Source organism: Verticillium alfalfae, genomic scaffold (assembly GCF_000150825.1).
Source record: "Verticillium alfalfae VaMs.102 supercont1.3 genomic scaffold, whole genome shotgun sequence".
NCBI lineage: Eukaryota > Fungi > Ascomycota > Sordariomycetes > Glomerellales > Plectosphaerellaceae > Verticillium > Verticillium alfalfae.
The window spans coordinates 838,413-858,351 of NW_003315036.1; the positions used below are offsets into that span (position 1 = coordinate 838,413).

Consider the following 19,939-nt stretch of genomic DNA (forward strand, 5'->3'; position numbering starts at 1 on the left):
GCTTACATGATCGAATGAGACATTAATGGCGAGCTCGAACTCTCACTCCGGCATTCCAGGGATGTTCCCATCTCGGTTCGCTGGCCGAGACGTGCGGTAAGCATGTGCATATGACCGGCATGACGGAACGTCGTGCCCTGGTTCCCCGGTAAGGCGAGGACGAGCTAAGTAGCTACATATGCAGTGAGCCTTGCGCTGCGAACTGTCTGCGACCCAAGCTTGGGGGAGCAGATGAAACTAGGGCGTGGGCGTGATCCATTCTTGAGCTTGGTCGGTGGAGAGAAACATTCAGGGTGCTGCTGGTTTTCGTTGCTCCGTCGAAGGGCAAGGGTCTTTGAAGCTTCGCAGCCCATGGGCAAATGGGTAAAGCTCTAGGCAAATCATAGACCCAATAACAATTGGCTGCTTTACGCAGCCTGAACCAAAACGTCCGTATGTGGCCCTGTGGGTTGCCACAAACGGGGATGAATGGTCGGTCCCGAACCTGGAATTCATGACGGCTCGAAGCGCGGAGTCGGACCTGGTTCCGACTTCACGGATCCTGGGGACGGGCTTGTCTTCGGAGACATCGCACAGGAAGGTGTCAGGGTTGCGAAGCCCAAAGCGTAGCAATGGAGATTCGCCCCGCCGTTGAAGCTCCAGGCTCGATCATGTTTCGTGACTTTGCACGATGCAAGGACGTGATTACAAAGGTGTCAGCTATGGCCTAAAGGGCGGGAGCTAAGGTGAGATCTGAGGCTACCAAAAATCCGTACCCAGATCGCCCGTCCTTTATTTTCCGGCGCGATCTCCCCCGTTCAGACCAACAGCAGGAGGACGCGATCTTGAGAAGCGACATCAGCGACCGCCATCTACAACGACCAGGAGCAGATGGTCCATCCACTGCACCCCTTGCAACTCCCATCCTTGTGCCTTACCCGAGGCCTGGATGATGTGAAACAGTGCAAAAGCCAGGGTTGCAATACCGCCCGTCTTTTCTTTTGCTACATACAGCCTGCGGACTTCCGCCAAAACTGACATGTCAAATTCTGCTTGTCTCCAGAGTACAGACAGATGGAAAGATATTTCTAATGAAATTATGTCAATTTGCAATGCCCTGAGTCCCTTTGTACAGCTTGTGGCCAAGGTGGAGGACCCGCGAGGCTGGTGTGTAGTGAGGAGGCGTGAGATTATGCATTAAGGGTCAAGGATATGGTTTCTCTAAGACTGGCCTCCGACACCATCCATTAGGCCATTGGCTCTGAGCGTTGGCCCCCAACGCCCCATTAGCGCCATCTCCCTCCATGTGACGCCCATGATGAACAAGACAGACGACATGACGGTACTCATGGGGAGCCAGATCGTTGGCTGCAACATGTGGGCTCGCAATCGTGCAGATGCAATTGATTGATTACTTTGCAGCAGGTTCACTTTCTGTGCGACACAGCTTAAAATAGGTTCGAGAAAGATTTCGCGCAATGATCCTGTCACCTGTTGCACCTATGCATTTCTGCCCTACCACTGACTTCGTAAGGCATCATGTTGAGATCAGATCCGGCTGCCAGCCGAGTGAAGCTTCTCCAGCATGCTTGTAGATTGCAGGTTGCAACATGTCGGGAACATCGGGTAACGTCACCAGATAGACACTGGTCTCTTGTTGTCACCTCATTTTGACCGCATCGGGCCGAGTCTTGCTTTCTGGCCTTCTCTCTCTTCGTCATTCTGAGGGTGCTAATATTTTCTTATTCCACCAAGCCCTCGTTTTAGGCTATGTGGCACAGCATAACACCTCTCTCTTCTCGACCGGCCGCATTCTGTGTTACGTGGGACCCAAAAGAGACTCAAGGGCTTCCCAGACTTCGAGTCATCTATCTCGATGATAACGACCGAGCCACAGGCTCGCGAAGCATGCTGTGAAGCATATCGGTGGTCGCACAACGTGGTTAGCCTAGAACCTTTCTCAAAGCCGTCTTGCCTCAACTCTCCATAGGCCCATTGTGGTAGCCGAGAAACATGCGCTAAACCAACAGCATCTGTACCAGATCTCACCTCACTCCGTCGCCCTTGGATGAGCTGGAGTGGCCCCACCACGTTATCCCTGTCCTTACGACAAGGGGTCCTGGCACTCGCTCCTGATTAGGTACTACATGCGATTACTGATCCGTGTTGGCGCCGAGTGCTGATCCGATGCTGGAGGATTTCCTCCCGGGGAGGCTCCCGGTTTTTGATTCTGGTGTCCAGTTGCTGCCCCTGTATGCGTCGACGTTACCATACCAGATGGACGGATCACTGAGATTTAGCGTTCTGAGGTCGTTACCCAAATCAAGCAAGCGCCAAATCTAAGGCTGAGAGGAAAGTGCCAAGTCGAAGAGGCAACAAGGACGTCGCGAAGAATCAGTCGGGTGAATCAATGCTTCTGGTCCCCCTGCCTCAGCCCATCCTTTGTCCCATGTATTTGGGAGAACCTGGCCATCTGCGTGAGATCGCAGCCGCAGGAACGCACCCCACTAGCATCCAAGTAGTCGATCCAGCAGGCTCGGGAACAGCTGATCGCCTGGGAACAAGGCACGATCCTGTTGCCTTGCGTAGTCCAATCTGGAGCTTCTGTTTCCTCCGCGATATCTCTTCTCATCTCTACTCTTCGCCCTGGTCATTCTTCCGCAACAAACTTTCTACCTAGCATCTCTGATAGATCTCATCTTGCATCTGGACCGACCCGCCACACCGGTCGAAACCCGAGGAACATCATCATACTCCCTTTGGAGAAATGGTCCAGGGCTGCACCCACAGTGCTCTCGCTTAGTCCCTTACGCAGCCGCGCAGCGTTCCTTTTCCCCCTTCTCAATCCATCTCTCCGACCAGTACATTGTCGCCCTGCTCTTTGCTGCCACGACTGTCTGACTTTGACATTCCACAACCAGCCCATTGGGCTGCCAGCCTTCCGCTCCGGACCTTGCTTTCACTGTGGCACTCCAGAACCACCATCCCGCCGCCCCGTTTCTCTCGACAAGGCCCGACTATCTCTTAGCGTCTCCGATAATTTTCGGGCTCTCTATGAGAAGAATTGGCAGTCTCTTTGACCGGGCGTGTATCGGTGGCGCTGGCCTTTGGTGACGACAGACTTCGGTAGCCGGGCCTCCATCTACATGCAACGGAGCCGCCCCATCACATCGACCCGCGAGACCGGTCCCGCCGAATGCCCCCACCCTTCCCGCTCCCCCCCCCCCTGATGCTGCTCATCTCTCATCGTCCTCTTCGACCCCTTCCATCCCACGCCCATGGTACCTGATTATTTTCCTAAACTTTAAATAAACTCGTCCTTGCGCCCGCTACCATGGCCATGAACACGATCAAGCGCGTTATCCACACCGAGCCCTGCTCGCGCCACCATCGAGCCTCCTGTTACGCTCAAGACGTCTCTAACGGTCCTCCCGGGCAACTCGCATCCCTCTGCTATTCCTGCAGGTATTCTAGCCAGCCTGGCAACATCTTTGCCGCCATGGTCTCCATAGCCGTCCAACCGCCGACAGAGACCCAGACCTGCCGGCCCATATATCCACCTGTCGTCGCCCAAACGCATGTCCGCGCCGGCGGCCGCCACAACAACACGCACCTCTTCGCGACAGCAGCACTGCTCGACGACCAAGGGCGAGTACTCGACGGCCAGTTAGGCGGCGCCCTGGTTGCGACAGGTTATGCCGTCGAAGACCGTGGCTCCGGTAGCAGGCAACAGTCTGTTGCCTTTGCTTTTCCGGACCTAGCGCTCACATATGCCGGCGTGTACTCCATCCGTGTAGATGTATATCGCGTCAACTACGATGATGGAGACACGGACAACGCGACCATGATCGAACAAGCCGAGACGGAGCTGTTCTATGGGTTTTCAGAGGCCGTTGCGGTGCAGAGGCCAAGTAAGCTCGCCCCATCCCCCAATTGCATGCACAGTCTGGTAATCGCTTGTCAATCATGCTCATTCTTCTTACTTAGCATCAGAAGAGAGGTCGTTGCTGCGCAAATTGAGGCAAAGTGGATGCGATATCCCAAGTACGCCGACGTGAGAACGACTCATGCTCGATAAGGTAACGGCCGAAGACAAACTGGGAGAGAGACTTCGCGTAAGCAGCTGAGTATTGTAATGGAACGTTGATGCGTCATGTATGGATAGGTATTTGGTTGATCACATGCCAGGGATCATGGCAAGCAGGCAAAACAAATGGGTATAGAAGAGGGGAGCGATCATCGTCAGAGGATGGGCACAACAGGACCCTACGACAGGCGATTTCATCTGGGTTGCCTCATAGGCTATCGGCGTTGAGTCATTTACTGTATCAACAGGTGACAATCTTAGTCGGGAACGAGGAAAACGACGTACGCACTTCCAGGACAAACTACAGCTTATAGCAATAACGTTTCTGGAACAATGCAGATCATGTTTCTCCAGGGTACATATTGGAGAGCCAAGAGAGGAATAGATCAGCTGTCCCGCATTTCACCTGAACTGTCGCAGTGGGGACTTTCTGACGATGATGCATCTGCTGTTAGCAGCCAGCAGTGCAAGTGTATTGCTGGCCTTCACACCACATCGAATTGCCGTATGGTCCAGCGCCCATGCATGTCATCATCACACAGAGCACCCCCTCCAAGCTGTTGGGCCATCTACCAACCCGCTCCTATTTCATCTCTCGTCCCGGAGAATCGGATTTACCCAGTAAATAGCCCTCACACCCTCTCGACCAAGACACCAACCCACCCACAAGTCCCTGTTCCCTGCACAATATCGATGTGGTTTCATTCGCCAGCGCCAAGCTGCAACGGCCGATTCGCGCTAGGGACTGAGAGCCGGTCCCGCCGGAGCGGCAGCTGGGTCGCATGTCTCGATACTCCCACCGATGTCCGCTTTCTTTTGCTTCCCGATTGAGTGTCGACATTTTCCTTGACGCCGTTGGCGTTCCCCTTCTCCGGGGGACTAGCTGTGTCTCAGCGGCGAACCGTTTGCTTGTTTTTAAAGTTTTCTGTCATGTCCTTTCCCAAATATCGGGCTCAGCCGCGGACGTGATGGGACCACCGTCCTTGAGACAGGCGGCAAAATTTTCTCGGAACCGTTGACATGCCACATCATTAGACAGCGCGCTTCACTTGGGAAAAAGATGTTCGAGACCCACTCAATATCTATTCTCAGCTCATGCATACATGCCAAAAAAGAAAGGAAAAAAAGACACCAACAATCTAGATGAACGCCGAATAAAGACCCAAAAATCAGGAGCCAAAGCTCCAGGTCTACTCCCAATTCTGCCAGACAACATAGTGACACCTTCAAGACAATCCCAATAGCTGCCGTCAACCGCGGCGCGCCTCGTACCTGATGGAAAACGCGGCCGTCCCGATCGTGTCGTAGTCGTCGAGATCCTCTGCGTCGCCAAAAAAAAAAAAATACGCAGCACCTTGACATGAAACTTGTAGCGACCGGCCGGGGCATACTTCTTACTTTCGAGCTGGCCATCTTAAGTGAGAAGGACGTTGGTGTAGCGCGTGATCCATCGGAGTGCGGGCACCGCAGACCCCATGGTCCTGACGTCGAGGAACTCGTATGTGAGCCCTTCATCGTGACTGCCGACGGGAATGACCTCTAGATACGACACACTGGTACCCAGGATGAACTCGAGATTGACGACGGGGAGAGTGTGTGTGATATGATCGGCTGTGTCCTGCGCAGGAATAGCGAAACTTGCATTGGCGATGGATCGTGTTGGCGTGTGTGCCCTGTAGACGAAACCATTGGCACTTGCTAGCCCAAGCGTCTCTCGCATGCTGCCGGCTGTCTCCATGTAGGGGAGGTGCAACACCTTGTCATCATACCGTACTGCGCAATATAGCCAGAGTACATAGGTAAGCGAGTGTTATCGACATGCTGTAGAAGGTCGAGAGACACTGTGACCTTCTCCTCTCTTCCCGCCTCGGCCGTGATGACAGGCTTGCTGAAGTGGAGAGTCGCATAATCGTCTGTCAGCTCGTTGGGGAAAGTGTCCGCGCGGCCGGTACCTGCAGCAAATGTGTAGGCCATGGCGACAGGACGGTGGTCAAGCGTGTAGGTAACTTCTGCATCTCCAATGTTCTCGATGCTGAATAACAACGAGCTAAGGTGCTCCGTATCGTTGAAAGCGAGACTCGGCACGCTGAGAATGGTGGTCATGGAAGCAGCCCCGTACGCTTGGATCAAGCCAGCTCGCTGCTGGGGAACGGGTGCGAGTTGGCTGGAAGCCTGCTTTCCATCATTGAAGAATTGAGACTTGGCTGTGGCAGCAAATATGTTGGTGAGTTCGACTGGATCAAGATGTCCGCGGATTCCGGTCATCAAAGCAAGAACACCAGACACGAGCGGAGTGGCCATCGATGTGCCACCGAACACGGCGCAGCTCTCCAATGCTCTTGGCCAGAGCAATAGAATATGTCCTCCAGGTGTAGCGAACTGCGGCTTCAGTTCAGCCTCCCACGTGGGATCCCATGATGTGAAGGTGCTGGCAAAGTCTCCAGTTATGGTGTTATTACCATGCTCAAGGACAGTGTCCGACTCGATGAGGTCGCTCGTCACCTTGGAACCGGCCGCTAGAGCCTGCAACCAATACTCGCCTTCTTCTGCAGTGGCCATGGCCACTGCAAGAATCCGAGGATGAGTCGACGAGACATCCTCGATGCCAGGTACGTTGTTGTAGAATATGATGTACTAAGCACCATTGTCGGCAGAATTTACAGCTTTGTCGTCATACGTGCAAGTTCCGCGGCGAATCAGAACAATGCGGTTGTTCAAATCAGGAGTGTCGGAAGGGGAGGGTCGCAAGCATCATCAAACACCTCGGTGTCAAGGCTCGTCGCGTAAAAGGGAAACTCCACGTCAGCCCACGCAGCAAGGGTGCCCTCATGCTAGCTAAAGCCGACCCCGCCATCGTCATCGATGCTGTATGTAGACTCTGTTAGTAGCTGAGGTATGTCTATCTTATGAAAAGAAACAACAACCATAAAACCGATGCCATCAGCTGGCCCAGAGGCAAAGAAAGGTCCCGATGCGCCTGAGTTATCCGCCGCAATGACGCAGGACATTCCTTGCTCAACGATACGCTGCACGATGACAGAATCCTCTTCTCGAGACCAAACCTGATCACCCCCAAGAGAAGCAGAAATGATGTCGCTTCCGTCCTCAAAGGCCTGGGCGAAAGCTGCAGCTATAGCGTCGCCGGGAGCCGTGTCATTGCAGCCGAAGACATCATAGGATCCCAGAGTTACATCGGGAGCAACACCAGCGAAGGCAGGCGGATTTGGTTAAGCTGCGATGGTGCCAGAGACACGGGTGCCATACCCGTCGCAGTCCATGGTTGGCTCCTCAACGTTATCACCGTCGACATAGTCACGACCGTTTGATACGAGGTACTCCTTTCCAAAGCAGCCTCCAAGAGCAGGGCAATTGAAGTCGATCTGTAGCTCGTCGGCTTTTCTCCTTCTTGTACCCGGCCCGATGGTTTTGTAGCGTCAATTACTTACACGAGTATGGATAACCGCAACTTTGAAACCATTTCCTGTGTAATCTGCGTCTCGAAGCATACCGACCTGCGTAATGAGGTGGGGAGTGAAAGCGTCATGATCACGACCGCCATCTTGTGTATCACGCTTCCGACACTCCTGATACTCTTGCCCGCTGTTGCCGGTCCATATGATCTTTTCGTCGGGCCGGCGATATTTTTTCAAGGTGCGGATTGACCTAACACCAGCCATCTTCCCCAGCTCGTTAGCTTTCTCCTCCGTCGTGTCGCGATCTCTGAAGTGAATCGAAGTGCCGTGAGATAAATTGTGATTTAGACCCCTCCTTCTGATTGCATGCCCCTCATATGCTTTATGGCCTGCCGCCGTCTCCTTGGATGAACAATTAGCAACGTTCAGGCTGTCGTCTACGAATAGCGAGTGTGACGGAGACTAGCCTTTGGCACCACTCCAAGAGAATGTAATTACAACATCATGCTCAAATTCAACAAGGTACGCACCCTGGATTGTTTGCGACTGGGGGGCAGCGCTCACAACGGTCGAAGCCGCTGCGAGTAGAGAACGAAAGATGTTGCTAGCTGCGAACCATATTGTACGTGACAAAAAGCTAGACTTTAGGTATTAACTAAATTTTGATTGGTGCTCAACGGCATGGTATAGATGTCGAAATCCAGGAGAGCATCATGACTGGGCTCGTGAGAGCCAAGCGTGAAAGAGACTGGGGGTGAGTCTCGCAGGATCTGCCACTCTGCCACGACGAAATCAGGCGTACCGGGTGATTGAGGATGAGCTGAGATAGAGGGTGACATCAGCCGCGACCCCGAAGTTTCCGGATGCATTCACATGTAGACTTCCTTATGCATTACAAGAGAAAGCGGGGACTCAACCTTTGTCGGATGTCTGCGCCGAGCCTCACATCGAGGCGCTATCATCAGCATTGCGATAAGAATCCTGCGGTGTGGTAAGCGGTGCAAAATACTGTAATAGAGGAACATGGATGCCTGTTTCCAAATGGATGCAACGGGGGATGGCCAAATTTCTAAACCACGCGGGGCACGAGTGCTGGCCGCCCAGTTATCGAGCGCCCACATGGCTTCCAGGACTGCGGTTGGATGCCAGCAGGGGCAAAAGTATCCTGTCGATTGGCGAGATGGGGAAATCATTGTTGTGACTCTCCCAGAGTAGCATCGTCGGTCAATGCCTAGGGCTGTGTCAAGTAAGCCCAAAGGCCCATAGGGCTGCGGCTGGACCTGGATGACCCTGTAGGTATCAAACGAATGCCCAATGCTGGCTAGCCGGCGAAGCTGCCTGGCCGAACTGGGCCAATGCCGGCGTACAATTTTTTTTTGGCGACGGGATGCTGACGACTCACCCATGGCAGTTGGATGCCCAGGCTCCAAGGACTCACCAGCCCCAATCATCGTGTTTCGTTGTCCTGTCCATAGAAGAGGTCCGTGTCGCTTTATCAAGTCGCTCGGCGTCCCAGATTTGATTTTGGGCCAGGGTTTACGTTTTTTAGCTTATTTGGGTGGTTAATGTTATGTGGTGTTGTTGTTTGTCTGCCTAAGACATCTTTCGTGCGAGGAGCTTACTCGACTTGGGTGTTATCGACTATGTGAGCTTGCATGGTCTCTGTGGGATGACCAAATTTGTTTCCGCAGTCTGCGTTGCCTGTCAAGAATTCGCTGGCTCGGCATATGATACAACTGTAGTACTCGTTATGTCCGTGTACTCAGCAGAGAGTCCGAGCAAGTATGAAAATAGAGAAGATGCAGTATGATGCAGGTGATTGTATTCATGTCGTGGCATGTTGCCCGATAGCGAGCCTGTTCTTTAACCTGACGAAGGTCGTTCCTCACTATTTCATGCGATAAACCTCTTTCACTTAGGCGAGCAATTCCCTAGCGACAGCGGGCGAGTTAATGTACGCCATACCCTCCTTGCGGTATGTGTCGTCTTCAAGATGGTTTTCTGTAGCATTCAAAACCATGTTGACCGGCTTGTCCAGATCATACCGGGGCCACTTGGGCAAGGCCATGACGTCCGTCGCATTGTGGCGACAGGCAGGGTTTGGGTCGAGGTTGTAGACGAATCTCACGTACGCCTGTCCTATTGTGCGGGCCAGCTTGACGTGAGAGTCATACGTGGGCGATGCGCCCAGTAGTCCGGAGATGTTCTGGAAGCTAAAGGCGACATTGTCAAAGTGCTGCACGCCATCGACTTCGGCGCGATTCCAGAGTCGCTGGTCGAAGCGGTAGCTGTAAACAGGCTGCGACTCTCCGATGGGTCCAGCATATAGCTCGCACATCTTGCGGCGACCGGAGATCATGACTAGGTCGCCACCGATATCTGCTCCTCGACGCCACTGTGAGCCCCTCGATAAGGCGGGCAGACGGCTGCAGTTGGTGATGGCGTGTGGCGGCGCATCGCAGGGGTCATCGGGATAAAGCTCGAGGAGTTTACGGATGGTTGGAGATGATAGTGAGTAGGATCGCCAGCTGGCAAATGCATTCTGGAGGTCCTTTGCCGTCTCGGGTCTCGGAGAGGTCGGCCTGAAGTTGATACCCTCGTCCGTGTTGTGTCCAATAAGCAGCGGGACCTTGACAAAGCTTCCTCCCGGCATCAGCTGGCTTGGGTATCCAGTCAAGAAGTCTCCATCGATGAGCGGGTTCCACACTTGGCTGGGGCGGGCAGCGAAAAGAGCCTCCTGGCTCAGGCCGCGAAGGCACGCCAACTGGTTCGAGGCCGTCCAACAGCCGACCGAGCGGGTCAGGTTCTCAACAGGAACGGTATAGTATGGCAGGTTCTGCACCTGAGCGCCGGTCGGACCGCCACTCTCCATGATTGCGCCCCTGTAAAGGCCATCATCGCGCCCGTCATAACTGAAGAGGTGGTAGGCGATGCTCTGGGCTCCGGCACTCTCACCCCAAATAACAACGCGATCGGGATCACCACCGAATGCGGCGATGTTTTCTTGGATCCAGCGGAGAGCAAGTCGCTGATCGAGAAGACCGGCATTGCTTGAACCTTCAGCCAACAATTGCGGCGTTTGCAGGAAGCCGTACATGTTGAGACGGTAGTTCATGGCGACAGCGATGACAGGTTGGCCCATGTCTTGGCTGACCTTGACAATGCCAGACAGGTTGTACTGGGGATCGGCAATGGAGCCAGTGTAGAGGCCACCGCCAAAGATCCAAACGAGTACAGGAAGAGGCTTCTCCTGTTTGCCGGATGGTCGAACGACATTGAGGGTGAGGCAGTCCTCGGACATGTCGAAGTTGCCGCGATACTGCATGCAGCTGTATCCCTGTTTTGTCGCGTCTCGGACATCGGTGAAAGACTCATTGAGGCTTCGTGGCCAGCGCCATCTCAGATCCCCGATCGGAGGTTGAGCGAAAGGGACGCCCAGGAAAGCATCCTGGTCCCAGGAAGAGAGGTGGGCGCCCTGGTAGGTGCCGTTGACAGTTGTTGCGAGGGGTGCCTGTGCCACAACGGCCTCACAACAGCAGAGGGCCGCCCACAGAAAAGATCGGACATGCATTCTAAGTCGGCTCAAAAAATCTGCAGGTCGAGAGTGCCAGAGAATCAAGACTAAACAGGCCGCCTGGCAGGTAACGACGGCATACTGCTCATATACCTCGAGCCCTGCCTTGCATTCTCCTTTGGTCCGCCCATTTGATATCGAAGGGTAGGCATCTTGTCTAGCGGTCTATATCGTCCATGTCGAGGTGATTGGAGGAATTTCCCAACGACCGGGGTCTCAACAACACGGAAAGACAGACGATGAAGCAACCCCAGCTAGATGCACTGCGGGGGATTGCCGATCCAGGCCCCGCGTCCGACGGGGGCGGGTCCTGGGGTACGAGGGCTCGACGCTGAGTGGCCGAGTTCGGGCTCAGGAGATAGTCAACTTTAGAAGCCGGACGGAAATATGAAGACCTGGCTGGCTCCCTAACGGATAAACTGAGAGGAGGCCTTCCTGTTTTTGAAGTGGAGTTTTTACAAATGTCGAGGTTGAAGCTGCATTGCAGTGAGGGAGGCCATCGACTTTACGGGGGGCTATGTTCGCTGAGTCAGCGCTGCACCTTTCAGGTCGGCTCAAGTTCGGCTGGCCATCGGCTGCTGAACAATTGGAGCTCACTCATTTGACGTCAGCCGGGCAGGGCAGAGTAAAGAGATTCTCGCAATTGGCCCTGCAGCGCCTGAAGCTTCCCCAAGGCGATCTATCTGCCCGTACCTCACGCCACGATTCCAACAATCTGCATCACCCCAGCGTCTTCCATCGCGATATCCCACCTCCCACTGTACGTCAACCAGGTCGAGACTCAACATGATCTGCCGACTCTGCCAACGGGCCCTGGCGCACACGAAGCCCTCGCCGTCCCACATCCTCCGCGCCGCACCCTCGTTCCGCGTTCTCCCCACACTCTCCCAGTCGCAAGGCCTCCGCACCGCCCAAAGACAGCCCGCCCGCCTCGCGCCCCAAGCTCGTCACTACTCCCAAGCCAGCGCTGCCGCTGCCGCGCCGCCGGCGCTCGAGAAGCCCGACTATCTCGACGAGGCCGAGGCCTGGATCTGGGACACGCTCGTAGCCGAGTTTGCGCCCCTCGAGCTCAACGTTCGCGACGTCTCCGGCGGATGCGGCTCCATGTACTCAATCGACATCACGTCGGCGCACTTCCGCGGCGCCAACATGCTCAAGCAGCAGCGGATGGTGAACAAGGCGCTGGGCGACAAGGTGAAGCAGTGGCACGGCGTGAGCTGCGGACCAAGGCGCCGTAGGAACCTGATGCTCGGAGACCGGCGGTGGAGAGGAACTGTACGAAAAGTGTATACTGCGGGGTTGTCTTTGGCTGGGGAACCTGTACAACAGAACATGGAAACGACGCTGCACTGCTGGACACAGCTCGGGGCCTGACTAGACATGAGCATAGCATGTGGCAGGCGAGAAGATGGACTGCACTCTGACCAGTTTGCAATGGGTAGAGGCAAAACGGGGAAAAAACGCTGCCAGTGGGGAATTCTTGCTAAGCTACATATAACCGAGAATAATATGAAAGCTCAATACAAAGCTCCCTCACACATCAGGAATATAAACCGCGATTTCACAACGCAAGTGAAGCATCAACACCAACCACCACGAGCTTCGGCGCCCTTTTCCCACCAACCTCAAAAATGAATTCAAGATCGAAAGAACAACCAAAAACATACAACATCAAGGATTCGCTGGTGGTCACCCACCCAACTACTAGTTCGACCCTTACTGGCTTATCTATGGGAGAGCGGACGGGATCCCGAGTTCTCCAGTAGGTATGGTCGTATGTGCTGTAACGCGAGGCTGCGCAAACCTATGCCTTGATGTTGGAAGCCATCCCGAGGCTATGTTGAAGGTGGACCCATTAGCATCTGTCTGACCCAATGTCTCAAGTCCCAGCATCAAATTGAACACGTCATAGCTGTCTCTGTAAAGGATCGGTCCAGCTTGAGTTAATCAATACTCGCTATTGTTGCATTCACGCACAAGTGGCCCCGAAGCGACAAAGTGGACGCTGGGCATCTCGTCCCTCCGAGGGGAAGACGCTTTGGTTGATATACTTCTTGGCCCTCGTACCAGTGGCGGCAAGTCTCGGCTCACGGCAGTGTCACAGGCAGCACCCATTTTTAGGGGCTAAGGTACGAGCAAAAACGAGAAACATGGCATAATGGGGGTCCAGGAAAAGAGACAAGAAGGACAAAAAAAATAGGCTACATGGCGATGCAGTCTACGGTCGGACAGCAAGCATCTCACTGTACACATTCCCCGCCGAGTACGTCGTACCAGGTCATTCATTGACTGTGGCCGATTCCAAGCGGTGGGTGATGCCCAAAACAGGTCATCCGTGCCCTCTTCCAGCCAATGCGGTGGGTCGCCGTTCCCCGCCCAAAGATGCAAAAGCTGGGGAAGAAGGAACGTTCCGAGCTTCAAGGTCCCGTGCCTGCCACTGACGTTGCGTTGCGTTCTGTTCAAGGCAATGACCCATTGCCAGTCTTTGTGCCCCGCGCGAATCCGCGCCCTGCGCCTTCCGTCTCGGATGTTTCATCGGACCTGCCCGCCGGTCGTATAAGTTGGCCTGGCGCCCTTGGTTGATCGTAATTCTTACTTTCCTTCCCCCCAATCCCCTCCTAACAGGTTCTGGGCTCTACGTCACGATCTTCGGAAGTCCACCGAAGCGTCACCGAGTCCGTCCGTACAGTACAGTTGGCCCTCTGAGAGAAAGCCCCCTCGTGCCAAGACGTCAGGACATCAAGCCACCAGGCACATGCTTCACTTCACTCCCTCACACCCCGGCCCTTTCCCTCAACCCCCACACCGCGTTCCGTATCCGTAAGGTGCTGGCTGTCACGGCCCTATCGGACAACTTAGCTATGCCCTTCCGACCACTACCCCGCGGGTCCGTCCTGCGCAGCCTGTCAAGGCCCTCGCCGGCGAGCGCTGGGCAGAGTTTCGGCCGAGGGTCTATCAAGTGTGCATCGACCTCCGCCACCCGATCGACTTCACGATCTGGACCCCGTCACTTGGCACTTTCCTCCATACCAGCACCCATACAGCGCGGCATCCTTGCAAAGGAGGATAATACCAGGCGTTTTGCGGTCGAGCAGATCAGGAACTATGCCTCGACAGCGCCAGCCGCCATGTACACTGCTTCTTTTGCCTTCTTCGAAGCGCTCTGGGATGCAGGCGTCACACATTGTTTTGTCAACCTAGGCTCCGATCACCCAAGCATCATTGAAGCCATGGTGAAAGGCCAACGCGAGAAAAAGGGGCCGGTTCCCGCGCATGATTACCTGTCCCAATGAGGTAGGTCATCTATGCTGCCGCCATTCTAATTAGCGCCGTGTCGCACTAACACGCGGTCAAGATGGTGGCCATGTCCATGGCCGACGGCTACGCCAGGCTGACGGGCAAACCTCAATGTGTTATTGTCCACGTTGATGTCGGAACTCAGGGCCTCGGCGCTGCTGTGCACAACTCTTCCACGGGCCGAGCCCCAGTCTTCGTTTTCGCTGGTCTCTCTCCATTTACATTGGAGGGCGAGCTCCGAGGCAGTCGGACCGAGTGTATGTGCGCCAATTTCCCCTGCAGATAACGCAGGATTGAGGCTGACAATGGCAAGATATCCATTGGATCCAGGATGTGCCCGATCAGAAGCAGATTCTCGCGCAGTACTGTCGCTACTCAGGCGAAGTCAAGACTGGCACCAATGTGAAACAAATGGTGAACCGCGCTCTGCAATTCTCCAAGTCGGACCCTCAAGGGCCGGTATATCTCTGCGGTGCCAGAGAAGTCATGGAGGCTGAAATTGAGCCGTACTCCATCTCACAGGAAGAATGGGATCCCGTTGAGCTCGGCGGCCTGCCGTCAAAGGCCGTGGACAAGATTGCCGAAGCGCTGGCCGGCGCCAAGGAACCGCTAATCATCACTGGCTACGGCGGCAGGGATCACAAGTTCCCCGGCGCACTGGTCGAGCTGGCCAATGCAGTCAAGGGTCTGCGAGTTCTGGACACTGGCGGAAGCGACATGTGTTTCCCTGCAGACCATCCCGCATGGCTCGGCCTCAGGTTTGGATCAGACGAGGCAATCAAGACGGCCGATGTCATACTTGTCCTGAACTGCGACGTGCCTTGGGTCAACACGTTGTGCCACCCGCGCAAAGATGCTAGGATTTTCCACGTTGATGTTGATCCGTTGAAACAGCAAATGCCTGTTTTCTACATCAAGGCCGAGTCGAGGTACCGCGCAGACAGCCTGGCCGCCGTTGGTCAGATCACGGGATCAGCTCAAGTCAGACAAATTGGCGTCTCTGCTCAACAGCAAGGAAGCCGAAGACCCGTGGCATGCAGTTGCAGGAATCGTACGAGCGACGGCTAGCCACAATTCAGGCAAAGACGAAGCCCTCGGAGGATGGAGAGTTCGGCACTGGTCACCTCTGTCGAGAGCTACGCCCGCCTTTGCCCCGACGACACCATTTGGGCGGTCGAAGCGGTGACCAACACTGGCTTTGTGCATGACAACATTCAGCCAGTACATCCTGGGTCGTGGATCAACTGCGGCGGCGGCGGTCTAGGATGGTCCGGCGGAGGAGCGCTGGGCATCAAGCTGGCGAGTGCCGCTGAGAACGGCGGCAGGGGCAAGTTTGTGGTCCAGATTGTGGGCGACGGGACCTTCTTGTTCTCGGTCCCAGGAAGCGTCTACTGGATTGCGAAGCGGTACAACATTCCAATCTTGACCATCGTCTTGAACAACAAAGGTGAGTGCGATAAGGCTAGTGGGAGCCGGGATGCAGGGACTGACGCAGTGACAGGTTGGAACGCACCACGGCGGTCGCTTTTGCTCGTTCATCCCGACGGCGCTGGCGCTAAGGCATCGAATGAGGAGATCAACATTTCCTTTGACCCATCGCCTGACTACGCAGGCATTGCCAAGGCAGCGGCGGGTGGTGACCTGCTGGCTGCGAGGGTGGGCCATGTGGAGGAACTCGAGGGCATGTTGAAGAAGGCGATTGAAACGGTTCAGGGAGGACAATCGGCTGTTCTCGACGTCAAGGTTACGAGTGGCTGTTGAGCGAACGAGCAAAAGCCGCAGGAGAGTGATGATTATCACCACACAAAGAGGGTGTTCGGGCCCAATACTGCCGTACATGGGTGCCGTTCACGAAGCGGACACAAAAATGTTTTCTGTTTGCGCCTTTCTGAGTGTGGGCGCCCACATGCATGCCTTGTATATGTGTACAACAGGTACCTTACCGACGGGAACCTGGCGCCGCGCCGTTTCTGACCCATCGTGGAGCCAGCCCGAGGTGCGAGCCACGTCGACTCGCATTCGACGTGTCTAGACCCAGTCTGACAGGCCGTGTTCGAGGGACATCGTGACCTTATGCGCAGACGACACGAGGAGGGGTAGGTCGAACCCGAGGACCAGGTAACAGCTGCACAACTCGTATCTGCAGTTCAAAGCCCCATCCCATCTTGCTCGCTGCTTCTGCCTGTTGGACTGTGTTCGAGACCGGCGGATTGGAAAATTGGTCGTGAGCTACGTTTTCGCAAGCTTTCGGGGGGCGGCGAGAGAAACAGCCGCATGGACTCGTCCGAAGTCAGAGGCTTGGTCCCTGTAGGCATGGCATGGCCCCTGTAGGCCTGGCATGGCCCCTGTAGGCCTGTGGTCCTTCTGAACCCTGGTGGCCCGCCATAACGTTCGGTGTCAAGCGACGTGGGCATGGAACAGTGGGAAAGCGCGCCATGGGAGAGGGGCACGTTAGGGACATATTCGGAGCACTGCCGCTGTTCAATTCGGGGGAGAGGGGAGTGGAGAGTGGGGAGGCTCGTTGGAGCCGTTGGAGCACGAGGAAAACGAGGAAGGTCCAGGCAGGAAGGAGCAAAACGGTCACCGGGCCTTCTTTCCCTGCCAGCACGCCGACGGCACCATTATCTTAGGCTGCTGGGAGGGGAGGCCGGGCAAATCACATTAAATAAGAGATTAGGGCCTCGGTCTTTCCCCTCTTCCATCTGAATCGGGTCTCGTCCTGTTGCTCTTTCTCCTATGAAACCAGCCGGCATCGCCAGCTCTTCCTTCAACGTTCAACCGAGAGGCCCTCAACGATCCATCCCGGCACGGGACTCCGCGGTTCACCTGTCGTCGTAGCGCTCGCTGCCCTGGAGGCACTTTGCCTGCTACCTTTCACAACCCTTAGCCGATGATCGACAGCATTCGCCACGCCTTTTGTTGTGGTTCCTGCATCTCACCAACCTGCCTTGCCTACTGAGCGGCGATACCGATATGGCGATCAGGCAAACAACCTGATCAGACCACAACAACTTTTCGATTGACAAGACCGAAAACCGAACGGCGCTCTCTCTCTCTCTCTATTTTCGCAAATCAACATTTTCCGTCCAGTAATCACACGGCTTCCGGTACCACAGCGATCAGAGTAGCCAATCTATCGCAAACTATTGTCACCGGTGCCTGTGGAATGAACAGCCAGGCAGGCGACAACGTTTCGGTTATCAAAGGACCATTATTCGCGTATGCCGCCACCCCGCCCGCTCTCCCACCATACGCCAACCTTCGTCCCCTCACGCGTTTGCTCGGCTGAGTTCGAGACCTCGTCTCTAGGCCTTTTGCCAACGCCTCCCGGCTTGCATCTGCGCGGCACCTCTGCACCTGTGCTCCTGGCCTGCAGCGGCGTAACCGTCTGGTGCTGTTCCGCCCACCGTCGTTGCCGATCAGTTCCCATCTGCGCATCTTTGCCACCGGCCCACCATCTTGTATGTGCACCTTGAGTTGAATTGCCTTTTTTCAATGCCTGCCATGAGGGGGCGGAATTGGGGGATCAACACAACCCCGAGAGAACTTGCAGCTGATCGTAGCCCCGCACAAGCTCGCTCGACCCACGGACAGCCGACTTCATTCAAGCCGCGCCCCCCACCACGCCAGCCCTGGCATGCAAGACGGTCGAGACCAGCCTGCGAGAAACCTGTAACCGCCGCAAGGACGACCATATACACCAAGAGCTCCACTGACCCGGGCCTTATCTTCTCACTACCACAGCATCTTTATCCACGCCATTGGCCGTTCGCTGCCATAAGAACGGTCCACTTCACACCATTACCTCCGGAAAACGTCGTCGCCTCTTCCTGCTCGTCGCAGCCGACTTTGTCGCCATTGCAGCGTCTGACCTTCTTGCCACGCTTGTCCGCGCCAGCGCATGTCTGAGCCACCCGGAATCCGTCATTGTGAACAACATCCACGCAAACCAAACCGAGGCACGCGCACGAGACCGACAGACAGCAGCCTGGCAAGCCTGAGCCGAGCTTGAGCTTGAGAACATGACCGCTGCCTCCTTCCGCGCCATCATCAACCATATCAACGAGCTTCCTTGGGCTCGTCTTCAGCCGCCAGCAAGCGCACCTGCAGGATAGATCCGCCCAGCATGTCCTCCCACGGTGATGCGGTCCCCGAAGCATCGTGCGACTCTGGTTCGAGCGATGTCCCCGAGCTCCCTCCCCCGCCGAACCCTGCCTCCGATCCCAGTCTTCTGACGGGCGACCACGAGGATGACAATCCACGATCGCCGCCACCGCTACACGATGATATATTCAAAATCTCCCCGAGATCAGCTATGAGGCTGCTTAGTTCGGGCGTCGAGGCTCTAACACGCATAACTGGCGATATTCCGCCTACGCCACCCCCCACGAGTCCGACTCTGCCTCACATGCGAGGTATTCAGTTCGAAAAAGACAGCATCATACGGTCGAATTCGGAGAAGAATCTTCTACGCATGCGCCAGCAGGCCGAAGCTGCTGCCCTTGCGGCTCGTGAAGAGACTTCGGCGCCGCAGCCGATTGATGGTGTTCACCTTCGGCCAAGCTCCACCCCATCGCCGCACGGCCAGCAGCAGCATGAGCCGTACATCATAATCGGCGAGAATTCACAGCCATTGAACCTCCAGCACGGCGCCATTACGCGAAAGTTCTACTCCAAAAAACCGCCACCGATCAGCATCGAGGACTATCTTGCTCGATTACACCGGTTTTGCCCCATGAGTACCGCGGTGTACCTGGCTACAAGCCTGTACATTCATCGCCTCGCGGTCGATGAACGAGCGATACCTGTGACACGTAGGAATTGTCACAGGTTAGTTCTCGCGGGATTGCGCGTCGCCATGAAGGCGCTCGAAGACCTCAGCTATGCGCACGGCAAGATGGCTAAGGTTGGTGGCGTCAGCGAAGTTGAATTGGCCCGATTGGAAATCAGCTTCTGCTTTCTGGCCAATTTCGAACTCGTTGTCAGAGAGGACGCCTTACAGAAGCACGCCGATGTGCTCCGAGAGGGAACATCGTTCCATGTCCTCCGCCAGGGCGTTCCGACCCTGACGCTCAACCGAAGGCCCAAGGAAAGAATACTCACTGCCGAGGGCAAAAGAGGAATAAAGCAAAGTAAAGAGAGCCCTGCGAATCAACCGTTTGACTTCCCACTGGGGTACCTGTCGGTTGTTTGGGAAGCCTAAATGGTCGCCGCCCATGGCACTCCGCTGCATTCTCGCATAAAATGAAACGGCGTTGGGCCGCGTGTGGGGCCTTTACCAGGTCGGTAGGGGATATCTAGTTTCTTTTATGCATTTCGATACCCCGGCGTTGGGCACATTTGCTTCCGATCTCGCGTTGCCAACATCTTGGCAGCCCGGCAAACAGGTTTGCATAGCATAGCATTGCCTTCGGTCCATTTGTATTAGCCAGGTTTAGCCAATAACATTTTGAAGCTTCTCGTTACATTTTTGGCGATGTAGATGAAGATTGGGAATTAACATATGGGCAAGCACTATTATTGGCATGGTAGGTTCCTATATTGTAGTCCTTGGGTTTTATGTATTATTATTGGCGTTTGTCGAACCTG

The 19,939-nt window shown here is 55.2% G+C and overlaps 6 protein-coding genes across 6 annotated transcripts; 4 read left to right on the forward strand and 2 right to left on the reverse strand.

The window, feature by feature from the left end:
- Positions 1–3,319: 3,319 nt before the first annotated feature.
- On the forward strand, positions 3,320–4,037 carry VDBG_02765 (predicted protein; the record flags this gene model as incomplete). Its single annotated transcript, XM_003006580.1, has 2 exons — positions 3,320–3,890; positions 3,967–4,037. The coding sequence occupies 2 exons, from the start codon at positions 3,320–3,322 to the stop codon at positions 4,035–4,037; spliced, it is 642 nt and encodes a 213-aa protein (XP_003006626.1).
- Positions 4,038–5,764: 1,727 nt separating this feature from the next.
- VDBG_02766 (serin endopeptidase) lies at positions 5,765–7,743 on the reverse strand (the record flags this gene model as incomplete). Its single annotated transcript, XM_003006581.1, has 2 exons — positions 5,765–6,700; positions 7,513–7,743. The coding sequence occupies 2 exons, from the start codon at positions 7,741–7,743 to the stop codon at positions 5,765–5,767; spliced, it is 1,167 nt and encodes a 388-aa protein (XP_003006627.1).
- Positions 7,744–9,394: 1,651 nt separating this feature from the next.
- On the reverse strand, positions 9,395–11,050 carry VDBG_02767 (lipase; the record flags this gene model as incomplete). The annotated part of the gene is made up of 1 exon (XM_003006582.1): positions 9,395–11,050. One exon carries the CDS (start codon positions 11,048–11,050, stop codon positions 9,395–9,397), a length of 1,656 nt encoding a protein of 551 aa, XP_003006628.1.
- A 789-nt stretch (positions 11,051–11,839) lies between these two features.
- On the forward strand, positions 11,840–12,427 carry VDBG_02768 (conserved hypothetical protein; the record flags this gene model as incomplete). The annotated part of the gene is made up of 1 exon (XM_003006583.1): positions 11,840–12,427. The coding sequence occupies one exon, from the start codon at positions 11,840–11,842 to the stop codon at positions 12,425–12,427; it is 588 nt and encodes a 195-aa protein (XP_003006629.1).
- A 1,981-nt stretch (positions 12,428–14,408) lies between these two features.
- VDBG_02769 (acetolactate synthase) lies at positions 14,409–16,203 on the forward strand (the record flags this gene model as incomplete). Its single annotated transcript, XM_003006584.1, has 4 exons — positions 14,409–14,607; positions 14,664–15,401; positions 15,573–15,797; positions 15,852–16,203. The coding sequence occupies 4 exons, from the start codon at positions 14,409–14,411 to the stop codon at positions 16,109–16,111; spliced, it is 1,422 nt and encodes a 473-aa protein (XP_003006630.1).
- A 2,273-nt stretch (positions 16,204–18,476) lies between these two features.
- Positions 18,477–19,553, forward strand: VDBG_02770 (cyclin-U2-2; the record flags this gene model as incomplete). Its single annotated transcript, XM_003006585.1, has 1 exon — positions 18,477–19,553. The coding sequence occupies one exon, from the start codon at positions 18,477–18,479 to the stop codon at positions 19,551–19,553; it is 1,077 nt and encodes a 358-aa protein (XP_003006631.1).
- Positions 19,554–19,939: the final 386 nt, after the last annotated feature.